The sequence below is a fragment of the Grampus griseus genome (assembly GCF_964374135.1).
Source record: "Grampus griseus genome assembly, chromosome: 12".
NCBI classification, from domain to species: Eukaryota; Metazoa; Chordata; class Mammalia; order Artiodactyla; family Delphinidae; genus Grampus; species Grampus griseus.
The window spans coordinates 46800440-46815097 of record NC_139006.1 but is presented as its reverse complement, the minus strand read 5'-3'; the positions used below and the strand labels follow the sequence as shown (position 1 = coordinate 46815097).

At 39.2% G+C, this 14658-nt stretch overlaps 1 protein-coding gene and 1 long non-coding RNA gene across 3 annotated transcripts in view; one reads left to right on the top strand and one right to left on the bottom strand.

The window, feature by feature from the left end:
* Positions 1-3150, bottom strand: part of DSG1 (desmoglein 1) — a gene marked incomplete at both ends in the record, with an annotated part of 37513 nt that extends 34363 nt beyond the window's left edge. The window contains one exon of the mRNA XM_082668050.1: positions 3103-3150. Coding sequence (XP_082524176.1) covers positions 3103-3150 — 48 coding nt within the window. The remainder of the gene's footprint in view (positions 1-3102) is intronic.
* The window catches only part of LOC309830764, a 234804-nt gene that overhangs the window by 137690 nt on the left and 82456 nt on the right, over positions 1-14658 (top strand). The gene's annotated exons all lie outside the window — the stretch shown is intronic.

The window sequence follows — 14658 nt, the reverse complement described above, 5'->3', positions numbered from 1 at the left end:
GAAGAGTTTTTTTTTAAAGGAAGTATTAACCATGGAAAGAAGAGAAGCTAGGCTGGTATGATGAACTGAAAAACTGATCAATCCTGGTAATAGATAAGATAGGTTTATTTGTTCTTTGAGTGTAAGCTGCAGAAGTTGGCTTTTATAGAAAAAGACACCTTGAGATTTGTATTGATTTGAGGTGACTGATGGGACCAGGTAAAGTCACAAGTAAGTTTTAGAAATCAATAGAACTATAAAAATTCTACTGGTTCTACTTTGCTTTCCCACAGTCACCATGCCATATCTTATACCACTGTTACAGCCATTCACAGAGATTTCTTATATTTGATGCAAAGGTAACATTGTTTTCTGGTCTAGAATTCATTCAAACCACCCATCAGCCCCCTGCCAGCCACACACACTAATCTCATGGAAACGATAAAGAAAGAAAAATAAATGTAGCATCAACATCATTTATTTGGCTTGCAGTGTTATAACAGCTGCAAACTATTGTCTGTCCAGCCAACTTGTCCAAATAATGGAATAGTCCTGTGACAATCTTGGTCTCTATAAGAGCAGGTTCTTCAGCTTTATTCTGCCTGATCTAACCCATTAATTTGAACAAGGTCTAAAACTTAAAGGTACATTGAGCAGACTACACAACATACTTGTAAATACATGGTTGCCCAGCTCTCAGTGGGTTTGCATTAAAGATACTACCCGCTTAAATGTCTTAAAGGTCTTCAAAATTGTCCAAATATGCTCCCTAATGTAGATTTTCACTTACCAACTTTGAGCAGAGAAGAATATAAAGACTACATAGATTTCTTTCTTTTTTTTTAATTGGTAAAAGCAAACATTCAGAATAAGGCAAGCAGAAAAGTAAGAGGAAGAGTTTGCTATAGTGATGGTTAATTTTCAGAAAAAAAGTATTTTAAAGCAAAAATATATTGGATAGCTCCAAAGGACATTTATCCAAATCATCTGGTAGTAAAATCAGTAGTAAAAATTAATTGTGATTTTCTAAACCTCAGAAAGTGAAATGTTTTACAAAAAATGTTACGATAACATGAAATGAAACATCTCAATTCTTTATAAATTCTTTGAGAAATAATTTTCGTAAGGTGTATGAGAAACTTATGATTGATTCCAAAGCAAAATATGGCAACAAACAAACAACCTACATATAAACAAACAAAAACTATCCAGACTCAGAAAATAAAGTACAGGGCTTCCCTGGTGGTGCAGTGGTTAAGAATCCGCCTGCCAATGCAGGGGACACGGGTTCGAGCCCTGGCCCGGGAAGATCCCACATGCTGCGGAGCAACTAAGCCCTGTGCACTACAACTACTGAGCCTGCGCTCTAAGAGCCCGCGAGCCACAGCTACTGAAGCCCATATGCCTAGAGTCCGTGCTCCACAGCAGGAGAAGCCACCGCAATGAGAAGCCCACAAGCGGCAAGGAAGAGTAGCCCCTGCTCCCCGCAACTAAAGAAAGCCCACGTGCAGCAACAAAGACCCAATGCAGCCAAAAATAAATAAATAATTTTTTTAAAAAGAAAGAAAATAAAGTACAAATGCCCAGAAATCTCTCTACAAAGAAAGTTCAATGAGGATACATGATTCTGATAAAATGATATATTGTACTGAAGAACGACTAGTTACAATTGGCTGTTTAAAGGAATTTTATAGGATGTAATTAGTTAGAAATAATCATAAAAATAGTAAAAGAAGGCATCTTATAGATTCAATGAAAGTATATAAGCATCTGAATAAACTTTAATCAACTGACGCTGTAATAGGCCTTAATTGGATCAAGTTTATATGAAATTAAAAATAAAAGTATTTTATTATTGCATAATTAACAAGCACTCCTATGTTCAAATGATGTACTCTGTGGTGCTCATTAATCCCTGCTGTGTCCCAAATTATGATATCGTCTCATCCTCAGGATCACGTCCATGGAATAAGGCTAATGTTTGAAGGGCAGTTTGGAACTACAGCTACAGCTTACTGATGCTCATTTATAACTAAATTCACTGGCTATGGCCTCTCAATTAAAAGTGAATTCAAGTTAACCAGCATATGTTGAATCAAAGATCTAACTTGTTATTATAGAAACCCAACAATCCAGTTCAAAAATTAAACAAGTAGAGACACATATGCACCACAGCACTACATCTTGCCAAAATGTAGGACAATTTACCTGACACTCATCTCTTTGGATTATATTAACCTTATTGTGATAAAGACTAAGATTTTCAGTTTTTCAACATAAGTGAAATTGAGGCAACACACTGGTGTTTCCCTTAGAATTATCTCTAAAGAGAAGACTAGTAACATGTAGGGGGGCAATGATAAAGCATTCTGTTACATTTCTCTGATCATAAAATGTACAACTTTTATGTCACAGTCATTACTGACCTTCCAGTAGTAAGAACCAGTATCATAATAATTATACTTACTCCTTTATTATAGCCATTCCTTCACCTACTATGTCATTTATAAATCTCCTGTACTGCCGTTCTTTTTGAAATTAAAAAATGTTGTTTTAAATGAAGTTATAGTTTATCACTGTGGGGCTTCTGATATTAGTGATATGGACCCCCAACCACATATGGAACCGTTGAGATTGTTTGGATGGTGAAGCCAGTCACAAACAGCTATGATTTTAATTTGTATGGATCCTAATTTTATGTTTTAAAATTTAGAGTGAATCTACTAGCAAAGATACCAAAAGTATGGGAAAATGTCTAGGTTAAAAATCAAGATACACCTGTGAGATTAGTTTTCAAAGCCTACCTGCAAAAGAGAATTTGAACAACAAAATGCTATTAAGTAGTGATATGACTTTCCCAAATTCAGTGTTTTCCTGGCATGACTTAGCAATGACTTCGATGTCAGAGATGTGATATGATGAGTTAACACTGATGCGTTAATATGATCTTGAGTCTTCAATTAAGGAGAGAAACACTATTTAAAAATCTAATTCATAAAATCACCTTATCATTAACATAAACCTTTAACGGGTTTAGGTTGGAAGTAACATAAAAAAACATTTAAAGTCCTCACTTGTTTACAGTGAAATGATGATGGAAAGTTTTTAACAGGATCCACTTACCAGGAAAATGAACAGCACTGCAGCTGTTCTGAAGAAGGGCCAGTTCATTGCTGCTGGGTTCTCTTACATCCAAGACCAAGGGAGTTTTGTTTGTTCTTCTCTGTTCTTTTTCCTCCCCCCACTCAGCTGGTGTCTGCTTAAAATAATTTCTCAGTAGATGTTCTTATGTGCAGGCTTTGAGGTGTTTCTTTCTTCTCTGGGAGCAGGTCTGAATGTGCGTATAACCTGTCTAGATCCCCACCCTAAAAACTTGGGCTGGTCTCATTGCAGCGCTTAACAAGATCATCATTGCTCTCGGGTAAAAGCTTGGGGACACACCCTCTTCTAGCTGAAAGGCAGCTCTTTGTGAGGCATGGAAGATTCATTCCTTTATTGAAGGTTTCCAGTGGTAGGCATTTAAAATGATCAGAAGTGTGGAGAGTTGTACAACTGATAGGGACTTTTCACCCTATGCTTTATTTACAGGTTGTTTAGCTTCTTCCCATGCTAAAAAGGCAAGTGGAGTCTGGAAGTTTATATTATTCAAAGAGGATTATCTGGCCCATGCTCCTTGCCAGATCTTCAGATCACAGTAGAACATTATAAACTTTCCATTTCAGTGGTCTTTAGGAAACAGTCATTTTCTAAGCTATTTTTTAAGAGACAGAAAATTTGCTAATGTAAAAGTGAGGATTATTTTTTAAAGCATTAGTTCATACAAGCAAAACTGTGATACTTATAATGTTCCTTGCATAAATCACAATCCCTTTTAAGTGACCAGCCTAAGTCCAGGGAAGTCTCTGTGTTCTCTCTAAATGAATATCTTCCTTCCCCAATTATTTTTCTCTCTTTAAGTTTCTGTCCTCTTCAAATGCAGTAAAACAAAATTTAAAATATCACTAAACCAGCTTAAAAGTAAACAATCAAATCCACCAATTAAAGTCCTGTTGATAATTTTAAAAATGGAAACACAGAAAGCTGTTCTTCAGGTGAGGTGGGTTAAAAGTCAATGACGATTCCCGAGCCCAGAGCCAAGAATCTATATAGTGAACCAATTAGAGCACAGGGAATACACTGGAGAAAAGGCTGCCCACACATGCAAACAGGAAACTGAATGCAGCCCTGAAGTCTGTGAAAATAAATAATGACTCTCACAGGGAAGCCTTTGGAAGTGTTCTGGGGGTAACCTCCTGTTCACCTGGCAATGTCTCGTATAAATATTGTGAGTGGCAGGAAGTCTATGGAGATCGAAATGGCAGTCTGGAAAAAGAGATCTATCTGATAAGATGTTGATTATGGTCAAAAGGTGTTAAAAATTGTCCCAGAAAGGAAGGATATCTCTGAGGGTCAGAGGTTCTCTAGAATGCTGTCATTTCACTGCAGGTATGTGGCAAAGAAGGTTCCTCCACAATGACTTGAAATTTCATGCTATTCATCATGGAGTTTAGAGGGAAGGAGGTAGGCTCCCTGTATTTACTTGAAGTGCATAAGAATGCTTATGATAGGGATTGATTGATGTGAATTAATAAAATAAAAGGAGATGATCAGGCCAAATTTCTTATTCATCAAGTAAGATAGAACGTAAGTATCGACCTATGACTTAGTCTGAGTAATGTATTAGTAGTAGGACCGTCTGACCATGAATGACTGAAGACTCACTGGGCACTGGAGGCGAAAGGACTTGCTCCTGCAAGCTTTCCACCGGCCAGTGAATGTTTTATCCACCTTGAATTCTGGGCGTGGTGCTAAGATGTACACAGGGCCTCTTCATCCATGGAATGACTCTTCCCCACACCCAGTTCTGACTCCACCCGTAACTCAAGGCCTTGTTCCACGGTACCAACCAACTAGAGCATCCTAAGGCAGCAAAGTCTCCAGCAGCTTTCTGGAGAGGAGGTGTGGCAGAACTCCGATGCTGCAGAACAGTGGCTATGTTAATTGTCACATGAGAACTAGTGACATTAAGCAAGAAATGGGGAAGGGAGTTTATGAACCACCATCCCTCCTCCTTCATCTCTTTCTCTGCCTTTTTCTTTCCTACTCATCTTAATGTCCTTAGAACAGTATCGTTCAATAGACAACTTCCTGAAATGTGGAAACATTCTCTATCTGTGCATCCACTATGGTAGCCACTAACCATATGTGGCTATTGAACATTGGAAATGTAACTAATAGGACTAAGGAACTGAATTTTTAAGTTAAATTTAAATAGCCACATGTGGCCAGTGGTTACCATATTGCCCAGTGCAGAGAGGTTAGAGCATCACTGCTTTTATTATCTTCCATCTTATCCCAAGTCTTAATTCCTGTTCTTTATAAAGTCAGCTCCTTCTAATTAAATCTACCCTATTCTTTTGCTCAGTTGAGGGAACTCTAGCTTTCTACTTTTCCAGTCAGCACATTTGATTCCTTTTCCTTTATGCATTTCTGTTATCTCAGTTGCCAAGTCCCTTATTTTTGACTCCTTGCTGATCCTATTTCTTAATACCAATGAATTGAGAAACTTTAAAACATAGGTAGGCAAGAGCACACACCTCTCTCATTTCTATGGTCATGTTTTCTCAGGTATTTCTTCCAGGCCCCTTATCTGTAACCTCACACCCCACTGTGGCATAAGTGCTGTATAAGGTTGCTTCTTCTCTCTGGTCTCACTGTACCCTATTTCTACTATGAACAATGTTCATTATGTGCACCTCCACTTACATACCAACAGTTCTCACTTTATGGGAATTTTATGAAAATTGGGGTGATTTTTCTGTTTGTTTTTTTTTTTCTGGTGTTTTCTGGTAAGCTGACAGATTTCCTCACAAGGATCAAAATTCTTCTGGGAGATAATTTTGCTCTCTCATAAGGCATAGCACACCCTAGAATGTCAACCCAAGTGTCTACATTTCTATATTTTTTTCACAGCTTGGGATACTGTAATACCCTCTTGAAAGACAAAATAATCAGCATCTTTCACAAGAGGTGATGGATTCTACTGATCTAGAATTTCTTAAGCCTTATTAAAGTGACTATTCTATCTCCCTTCATTTACACAGCACCCATAGCATGGACTCATATATTTCAGAGAAAAACTTTGGAATATGTTTTTATGTTATATGTGAGCCTCCGGTGTCATATATGTACCTAAATTACCTTAATCAGCTCTAGAAATTGTTTAAAAAATAGGTGAAAGATTTTTTTTTAAATGTTAAAAGTGGAGAATTGAGATAAATGTTAAGGATAATAGGAACAGAAACGTTTGTATTTCCCTCTATATTAATGTTCCTATGAGATGTATTGATTCCAGGTCTTTTTAAAAAAATAAATTTATTTATTTTGTTTATTTTTATTTTGGCTGTGTTTGGTCTTTGTTGCTGCACGTGGGCTTTCTCTTGTGGCGAGCAGAGGCTACACTTCTTTGCGGTGTGTGGGCTTCTCATTGCGGTGGCTTCTCTTTTTGCTGAGCGCGGGCTGTAGGCGCGCAGGCTTCAGTAGTTGTGGCATGTGGACTCAGTAGTTGTGGCTTGCGGGCTCTAGAGCACAGGCTCAGTAATTGTGGCGCACGGGCTTAGTTGCTCCGCAGTATGTGGGATCTTCCTGGACCAGGGCTCAAACCCACGTCCCCTGCACTGGCAGGCAGATTCTTAACCACTGTGCCACCAGGGAAGTCCCTTGATTCTAGGTCTTGTTCACATTGTTTAAAGTCAGACTATTCCTCAATGAGTCACAAAAAAGTCTGGGGATGGAGGCTGCTTTAGATTAACTGAGACTTTGTGTATAACAATCAAATGCAATGGCTGATACTTAATGGGATTCCTGGTTTGAACAAAACAGCTACAGAAATAAGTTTGGGAACTAAAAATAGAACTACCATATGACCCAGCAATCCCACTACTGGGCATATACCCTGAGAAAACCATAACTCAAAAAGAGACATGTACCACAATGTTCATTGCAGCACTATTTACAATTGCCAGGACATGGAAGCAACCTAAGTGTCCATCGACAGATGAATGGATAAAGAAGATGTGGCACATATATACAATGGAATATTACTCAGCCATAAAAAGAAATGAAATTGAATTATTTATAGTGAGGTGGATGGACCTAGAGTCTGTCACACAGAGTGAAGTCAGAAAGAGAAAATCAAATACCGTATGCTAACACACACATATGGAATCTAAAAAAAAAAAAAAAAAAGTTCTGAAGAACCTAGGGGCAGGATAGGAATAAAGACGCAAATGCAGAGAATGGACTTGAGGACGTGGGGAGGGGCAAGGGTAAGCTGGGGCGAAGTGAGAGAGTGGCATGGACATATATACACTACCAAATGTAAAATAGATAGCTAGTGGGAAGAAGCCACATAGCACAGGGAGATCAGCTCGGTGTTTTGTGACCACCTAGAGGGGTGGGATAGGGAGGGTGGGAGGGAGGGAGACAAAAGAGGGAAGAGATATGGGGATATATGTGTATGTATAGCTGACTCACTTTGTTATAAAGCAGAAACTAACACACCATTGTAAAGCAATTATACTCCAATAAAGATGTTAAAAAAAAAGAGAAAGAAATAACTTTGGGGCTCTTTGGGGAATTTTAAATATAGACTGTTGGGGAATTATTATAACTTTTATTAGTACTATGTCTTATTTATTTATTAATGATTTATTAATATCATTTATTGTATCAATTAATTTATATTTATGATGATATTTATTTATTATAATTATATAAAATTATACAATTGATTATGATTGGCTAATTATATTTCTATTTATTAATATATTTATTGATATGTATTTTTAAAGATACATGCTAAATTATGTAGGAACAAAATCTCATGATGACAGAAATATTTTTTTTTTTTTCCAAAACGTGAATTTTATTTTAATCTCAATTCCCTTATGCTCTCGCATCTAATTTTAAGATGCTTCCTATCCCACTGGTTGTTTTGTCTATCTAAAACAAAATGCTACCTTAAAAATAATGTAATTATAATATATTAAATGTCATTAGTAAACATAATACAATATATAATAAATAGCATAATATAAAATAACAAAATATAATTTACCATATAACAAGGTCAAAGGAGAGCAAAAGTATACAATCACTTGAAATATCCCCCAAAAGATATTTTATAAAATTCAATATTCATTTGTAATTTAAAAGAAAGAGTAAAATAGGGATTGATGAATGCTTCCAAAATAAGAAGAAATTATATGTCTAAAAGAGAAAGAGGTAAGTGATAGACTTTAGTAACACTGGCAATAAATGCAGGACAAGATGAGGATGCCTGGTATAATGTTAAAGAAAAAGTATTATGTAACATTGTGTTTGCAGCACTGATGAGTTCAGTGAAAAGAGAATCTCATAGAAAAGAGTATCTCATTCTTCTTAATGTATGTACACTTGTCCATTGCATGAACATAACAGCTTATTTAACCAATATGTTACTGATCTGCATCTGGATTTCTAGGTTTTCATGGAATTTTATTATGCACAGTTGCTTCAAACACTAGGACTTCCTCTTATGTTTATACCTTTTGAAAGAAACACTATCTCCACCGATGATTTATCTGTGCTGGCTGCTAGCTGACTTTGGGTACTTCTCAGTTCTTCCCTTTACCTTCCTAGTCAATATGAAAAGGGAAGGCAAGAAGGTCTCCTGTTTCGAGACTGTAAAGGTAGGTCTTGGTGATAAAGTCTTGGTGGTAAAGGCTAAAAGTATTAACCCAGAACAAATGTTTTTCCAGCTGTAACTGTGTGTGATTCCCTTGGCTTGATTCCGTAGAGGATGTAAGGCAAGACTGTAGAATCTGCCCTCAAAGTGCTTCCAGTAGGATGAGCTAAGTCAAGTATGGTGGCATATCTAATTCAAGACAAACTATAACGTCTCCTTTTCTCTCCTGGCAAAACTTGGTGGAGTGAATGTAGAAGTCACTGTATGCTTTAAATTAAAGCAACACAATAAATCCTGTATTGGAAGGTGCTTATTCTGGTCTCTTTGTGGAGACGAATTGGAAATTGTCTAGAAGAAGGAAAATTAGGTTAACCAAAGTTAAACTCATAAATAATTGAGCATTAATTAAATATCTGTGGTCTATGTTTCTCTTTGATCATAATTTCTCCCAATTTATAGACCTCTTTGATACCTGATTAATCCTTGTCAAAGATGCAGTTAACAATGATTATTACTGTGTATTAGGTTTTGCCTGGGCCCTGAAGAAACTATCCTAAATCACCAGCTATGATTGTCACTTGATTTCCTCACAGAGAACAATCAGAACTCCTTGTCTTAAGTGGCTTGGGATGTGAAACTAGTTAGTCTCTTAGATACTGTTAGAGGACCCTACAGAGCCCATTGGTGAAAGTTTGGAAAGCACTGGGCTTCTTAAGATTGATTCTTGTAGTGCTTCAGGAAAGATCACTGAACCAAAAGGATAACGGTGTTTCTGGTTCTGTTGTTAGTGTTCTCCATGGAAACATTGCTGAAGCTTCTGGACTCAATTTCCTTCCCCATGTGTGAATGTCACTGAAAAGATCCAACTCCATTCTATCCCCATGTAACTTCAGAAACTAAGCAAAATGAAGACTCAAAATTCATTTCAACTAATGAAATGAATATAAAACGTAGAGTGGAACTGGGAAAATACCTGGTTTAAATTCTGGAAAGTACCAACTATACAATTCCGGATAAGTTGCTTCATCTTGCTTGGTATAATTTAATGCCCATCTCACAGGATGTTATGATGATTAATTTAATATCTTTGTATAACGTACAGTGTTATGTAATTTCTTCTTGTTTTTCTTGAGTAAATTCATATCCTTAAGCAACTCACTGTAAACAACAGTTACTTACTTGCTTAAATTACTCTTATCTTCTATTATCAGCTGAATTGTGTCCTGCTCAAGTTAATATGTGGAAGTCTTAACCCCCAATACCTGGTAATATGACTGTATTTGGAGATAAGGCCCTTAAGTAGGTAACTGAGGTCAAATGAGGTCAAATGGGTGGGCTCTAATCCACTATGACTGGTGTCCTTATAAAAAGAAAATATTAGGACACAGACATGCACAGAGAGAAGACCATGTGAAGACAAAAGGAAAACATGGCATCTACAAACCAAGAAGGGATACTTGAGAAGAAATCAATCCTGCTGACACCTTATCTCAGATTTCTAGCCTCTAGACCTGTGAGTGAGTAAATTTCTGTTGTTTAACCTCCTCAGTCTCTGGTACTTTGTCATGGCAGCTCTAGGAAACTAATACAACTTTTTATGGCCTCCTTGTCTCAAGTTGAAAGTTCAATATTTGGCATCATAGCTAGGAAACAAAAATATCATCTACATTCCTTGTTGTAGTCTTTCTTCCCCATTCTCATTGCTAGTAATTTCCATATTTGGGTCTCTTTTCTGTGCCTTGTAAACAGAGCGTTACGCTCATTTCTGGTCTTACTGCTAATATACAGTAAATGTGCAGATACCGAATAGATTTTGGAGAAGTGCAGCATATAGTTGGCACATGTGTGTATGTGTGTGTATTCATATAATTTATACTTTTTCTCTATTTTCTTCCTTTGGTGTGAGCTAAGATTCTCTGCTTTTGTGACGAGTACTCCTGAGTACTAATCCCTGAATTTAATTCACCAAAAATTGCCAAAAATAATAATAATATGGGGAAAGAGAGAGTGGAGGGAGAAGAACAAACAATCAGGCAAGGGCAGTACTGTGAATTATTAGGGTCTTATTAATAAGATTATGTTAGTCTAGAGGAAATGACCGTAAATATCATCAGTGAGCCCAGTTGGTCTTTACTGACTGCTAGACACATCCCTGAGTTCTGTTCTTAGTCCCCAACTGTATGATTACTACTGTCTGGAAGTATCATTTGAACAACTAAAGTCACTTAATGGAAAAGGAATATGTCTTTAGAGAGTCAACAGTAATTTTTCTATCTGATTAAAAAGGAATGTTGACTGTCTGGCAACCTTAGTCATATTTGTAAGCAGGAAAGCATTGGCTATTAAAAGTGGATGATGTAAAGAGATGAGCAGAAACTTTGGCGATAGGTATACCTGGATTTAATTCTCACTTCTACCGCTTGGTAGCTGGATAGCCTTAGGCAAGTTTCATACCTCCCTGAAATTCACTTAATTCAGTCTGTAAAATGGCATAATAACTTATTATAGCATCCTTTTAGGAATTTTAAATCAGTTCTTGAAATAAAAGTACACAATATATAGACAAGTATGGATTCCTCAATAGGTGTTTGACCTTTCATTTCTCCAGTATCCCACCCGCATCAAATAAAGAAAAATACTTTTTAAAATTTACGAATATTTCATTGTTGTAAAGTTAAAGCCATAAAAATAATCAAATGGCCTACTATCATACCGTTAGAAGAAAAAAAAAAGGTGTTCATGAGAGTTCCATATTAGAATACAAGTTTTCCTTAGGCACCTGTTTATGTATGCTATTCTGCTCTTTACAATAAATAATTAAATTTAAAAGATTTAATTCCTCACTTTTAAGACCTTATTAGTTTACAAATTACATATTGACCTATGCTAAATTTTATACCGACCCATGCTAATGAATTCAGTACAGAAAACAAAAAACACTGCACTCAAGCAAACTACATATATATATATATATATATATATATATATAAAACTTATATGAGAATTGCTACTCCAGCTTTCTTTTGGTTTCCATTTGCATGAAATACCTTTTTCCATCCCCTTACTTTCAGTCTGTATGTGTCTCTAGGTCTGAAGTGGGTCTCTTGTAGACAGCAAATATATGGGTCTTGTTTTTGTATCCATTCAGCCAATCTGTGTCTTTTGGTGGGAGCATTTAGTCCATTTACATTTAAGGTAATTATCGATATGTGTGTTCCCATTCCCATTTTCTTAATTGTTTTGGGTTTGTTATTGTAGGTCTTTTCCTTCTTTTGTGTTTCTTGCCTAGAGAAGTTCCTTTAGCAGTTGTTGTAGAGCTGGTTTGGTGGTGCTGAACTCTCTCAGCTTTTGCTTGTCTGTAAAGGTTTTAATTTCTCCATCAAATCTGAATGAGATCCTTGCTGGGTAGAGTAATCTTGGTTGCAGGTTTTTCTCCTTCAACACTTTCAATATGTCCTGCCACTCCCTTCTGGCTTGCAGAGTTTCTGCTGAAAGATCAGCTGTTAACCTTATGGGGATTCCCTTGTGTGTTATTTGTTGTTTTTCCCTTGCTGCTTTTAATATGTTTTCTTTGTATTTAATTTTTGACAGTTTGATTAATATGTGTCTTGGCGTATTTCTCCTTGGATTTATCCTGTATGGGACTCTCTGTGCTTCCTGGACTTGATTAACTATTTCCTTTCCCATATTAGGGAAGTTTTCAACTATAATCTCTTCAAATATTTTCTCAGTCCCTTTCTTTTTCTCTTCTTCTTCTGGAACCCCTATAATTCGAATGTTGGTGCGTTTAATGTTGTCCCAGAGGTCTCTGAGACTGTCCTCAGTTCTTTTCATTCTTTTTTCTTTATTCTGCTCTGCAGTAGTTATTTCCACTATTTTATCTTCCAGGTCACTTATCCGTTCTTCTGCCTCAGTTATTCTGCTATTGATCCCATCTAGAGTACTTTTAATTTCATTTATTGTGTTGTTCATCGTTGCTTGTTTCATCTTTAGTTCTTCTAGGTCCTTGTTAACTGATTCTTGCATTTTGTCCATTCTATTGTCCATTCTATCTCCAAGATTTCGGATCAACCTTACTATCATTATTCTGAATTCTTTTTCAGGTAGACTGCCTATTTCCTCTTCATTTGTTAGGTCTGGTGGGTTTTTATCTTGCTCCTTCATCTGCTGTGTGTTTTTCTGTCTTTTCATTTTGCTTATCTTACTGTGTTTGTGGTCTCCTTTTTTGCAGGCTGAAGGTTCGTAGTTCCTGTTGTTTTTTGTGTCTGTCCCCAGTGGCTAAGGTTGGTTCAGTGGGTTGTGTAGGCTTCCTGGTGGAGGGTACTAGTGCCTGTGTTCTGGTGGATGAGGCTGGATCTTGTCTTTCTGGTGGGCAGGTCCACGTCTGGTGGTGTGTTTTGGGGTGTCTGTAGACTTATTATGATTTTGGGCAGCCTCTCTGCTAATGGGTGGGGTTGTGTTCCTGTCTTGCTAGTTGTTTGGCATAGGATGTCCAGCACTGTAGCTTGCTGGTCGTTGAGTGAAGCTGGGTGCTGGCGTTGAGATGGAGATCTCTCGGAGATTTTTGCTGTTTGATATTATGTGCAGCTGGGAGGCCTCTTGTGGACCAGTGTCCTGAAGTTGGCTCTCCCACCTCAGAGGCACAGCACTGACTCCTGGCTGCAGCACCAAGAGCCTTTCATCCACAGGGCTCCTTAATTTGGGATGATTCCTTGACTATTCAGGTATTCCACAGATGCAGGGTATATCAAGTTGATTGTGGAGCTTTAATCCGCTGCTTCTGAGGCTGCTGGGAGAGATTTCCCTTTCTCTTCTTTGTTCTCACAGCTCCCAGGGGCTCAGCTTTGGATTTGGCCCCGCCTGTGCGTGTAGGTCGCCGGAGGGCGTCTGTTCTTTGCTCAGACAGGACGGGGTTAAAGGAGCCGCTGATTCGGAGGCTCTGGCTCACTCAGGCCGGGGGGTAGGGAGGGCCACGGAGTGCGGGGCGGACCTGCAGCGGCAGAGGCCGGCGCGACGCTGCAGCCTGAGGCGCGCCGCGCGCCCTCCCGGGGGAGCCGTCCCTGGATCCCGGGACCCCGGCAGTGGCGGGCTGCACAGGCTCCCCGGAAGGGCGTGTGGCCACCGACCCGCGTTCGCACACAGGCCTCCTGGTGGCGGCAGCAGCGGCCCTAGCGTCCCATGTCCGTCTCTGGGCTCCGCACCTCCAGCCGCGGCTCGCGCCCGTCCCCGGAACTCTCCCAAGCAGCGCCCTCAATCCCCTCTCCCCGTGCACCAGGAAACAAAGAGGGACGCAAAAGTCTCCTGCCTCTTCGGCAGGTCCAGACTTTTCCCCGGACTCCCTCCCGGCTAGCCGCGGTGCACTAACGCCCTGCAGGCTGTGTTCACGCCGCCAACCTCAGTCCTCTCCCGGCGCTCCGACAAAAGCCGGAGCTTCAACTCCCAGCCCCGCCCGCCCTGGCGGGCGAGCAGACAAGCCTCTCGGCTGGTGAGTTCCGGTCGGCCCGATCCTCTGCGCTGGAATCTGCCCGCTTTGCCCTCCGCACCCCTGTTGCTGTGCTCTCCTCCGCGGCTCCCAAGCTCCCCCACTCCGCCTCCCGAAGTCTCCACCCACGAAGGGGCTTCCTAGTGTGTGGACACTTTTCCTCCTTCACAGCTCTCTCCCGCTGGTGCAGGACCCGTCCCTATCCTTTTGTCTCTGTTTAGTTTTTTCTTTTGCCCTAACCAGGTACGTGGGGGGTTCCTTGCCTTTTGGGAGGTCTGAGGTCTTCTGCCAGCGTTCAGTAGGTGCTCCGTAGGAGTTGTTCCACGCGTAGATGTATTTCTGGTGTAACTGTGGGTAGGAAGGTGATCTCCGCGTCTTACTCTTCCGCCATCTTCCCGGAAGTCCCAGAAATATTTTTAATGGTAATTCA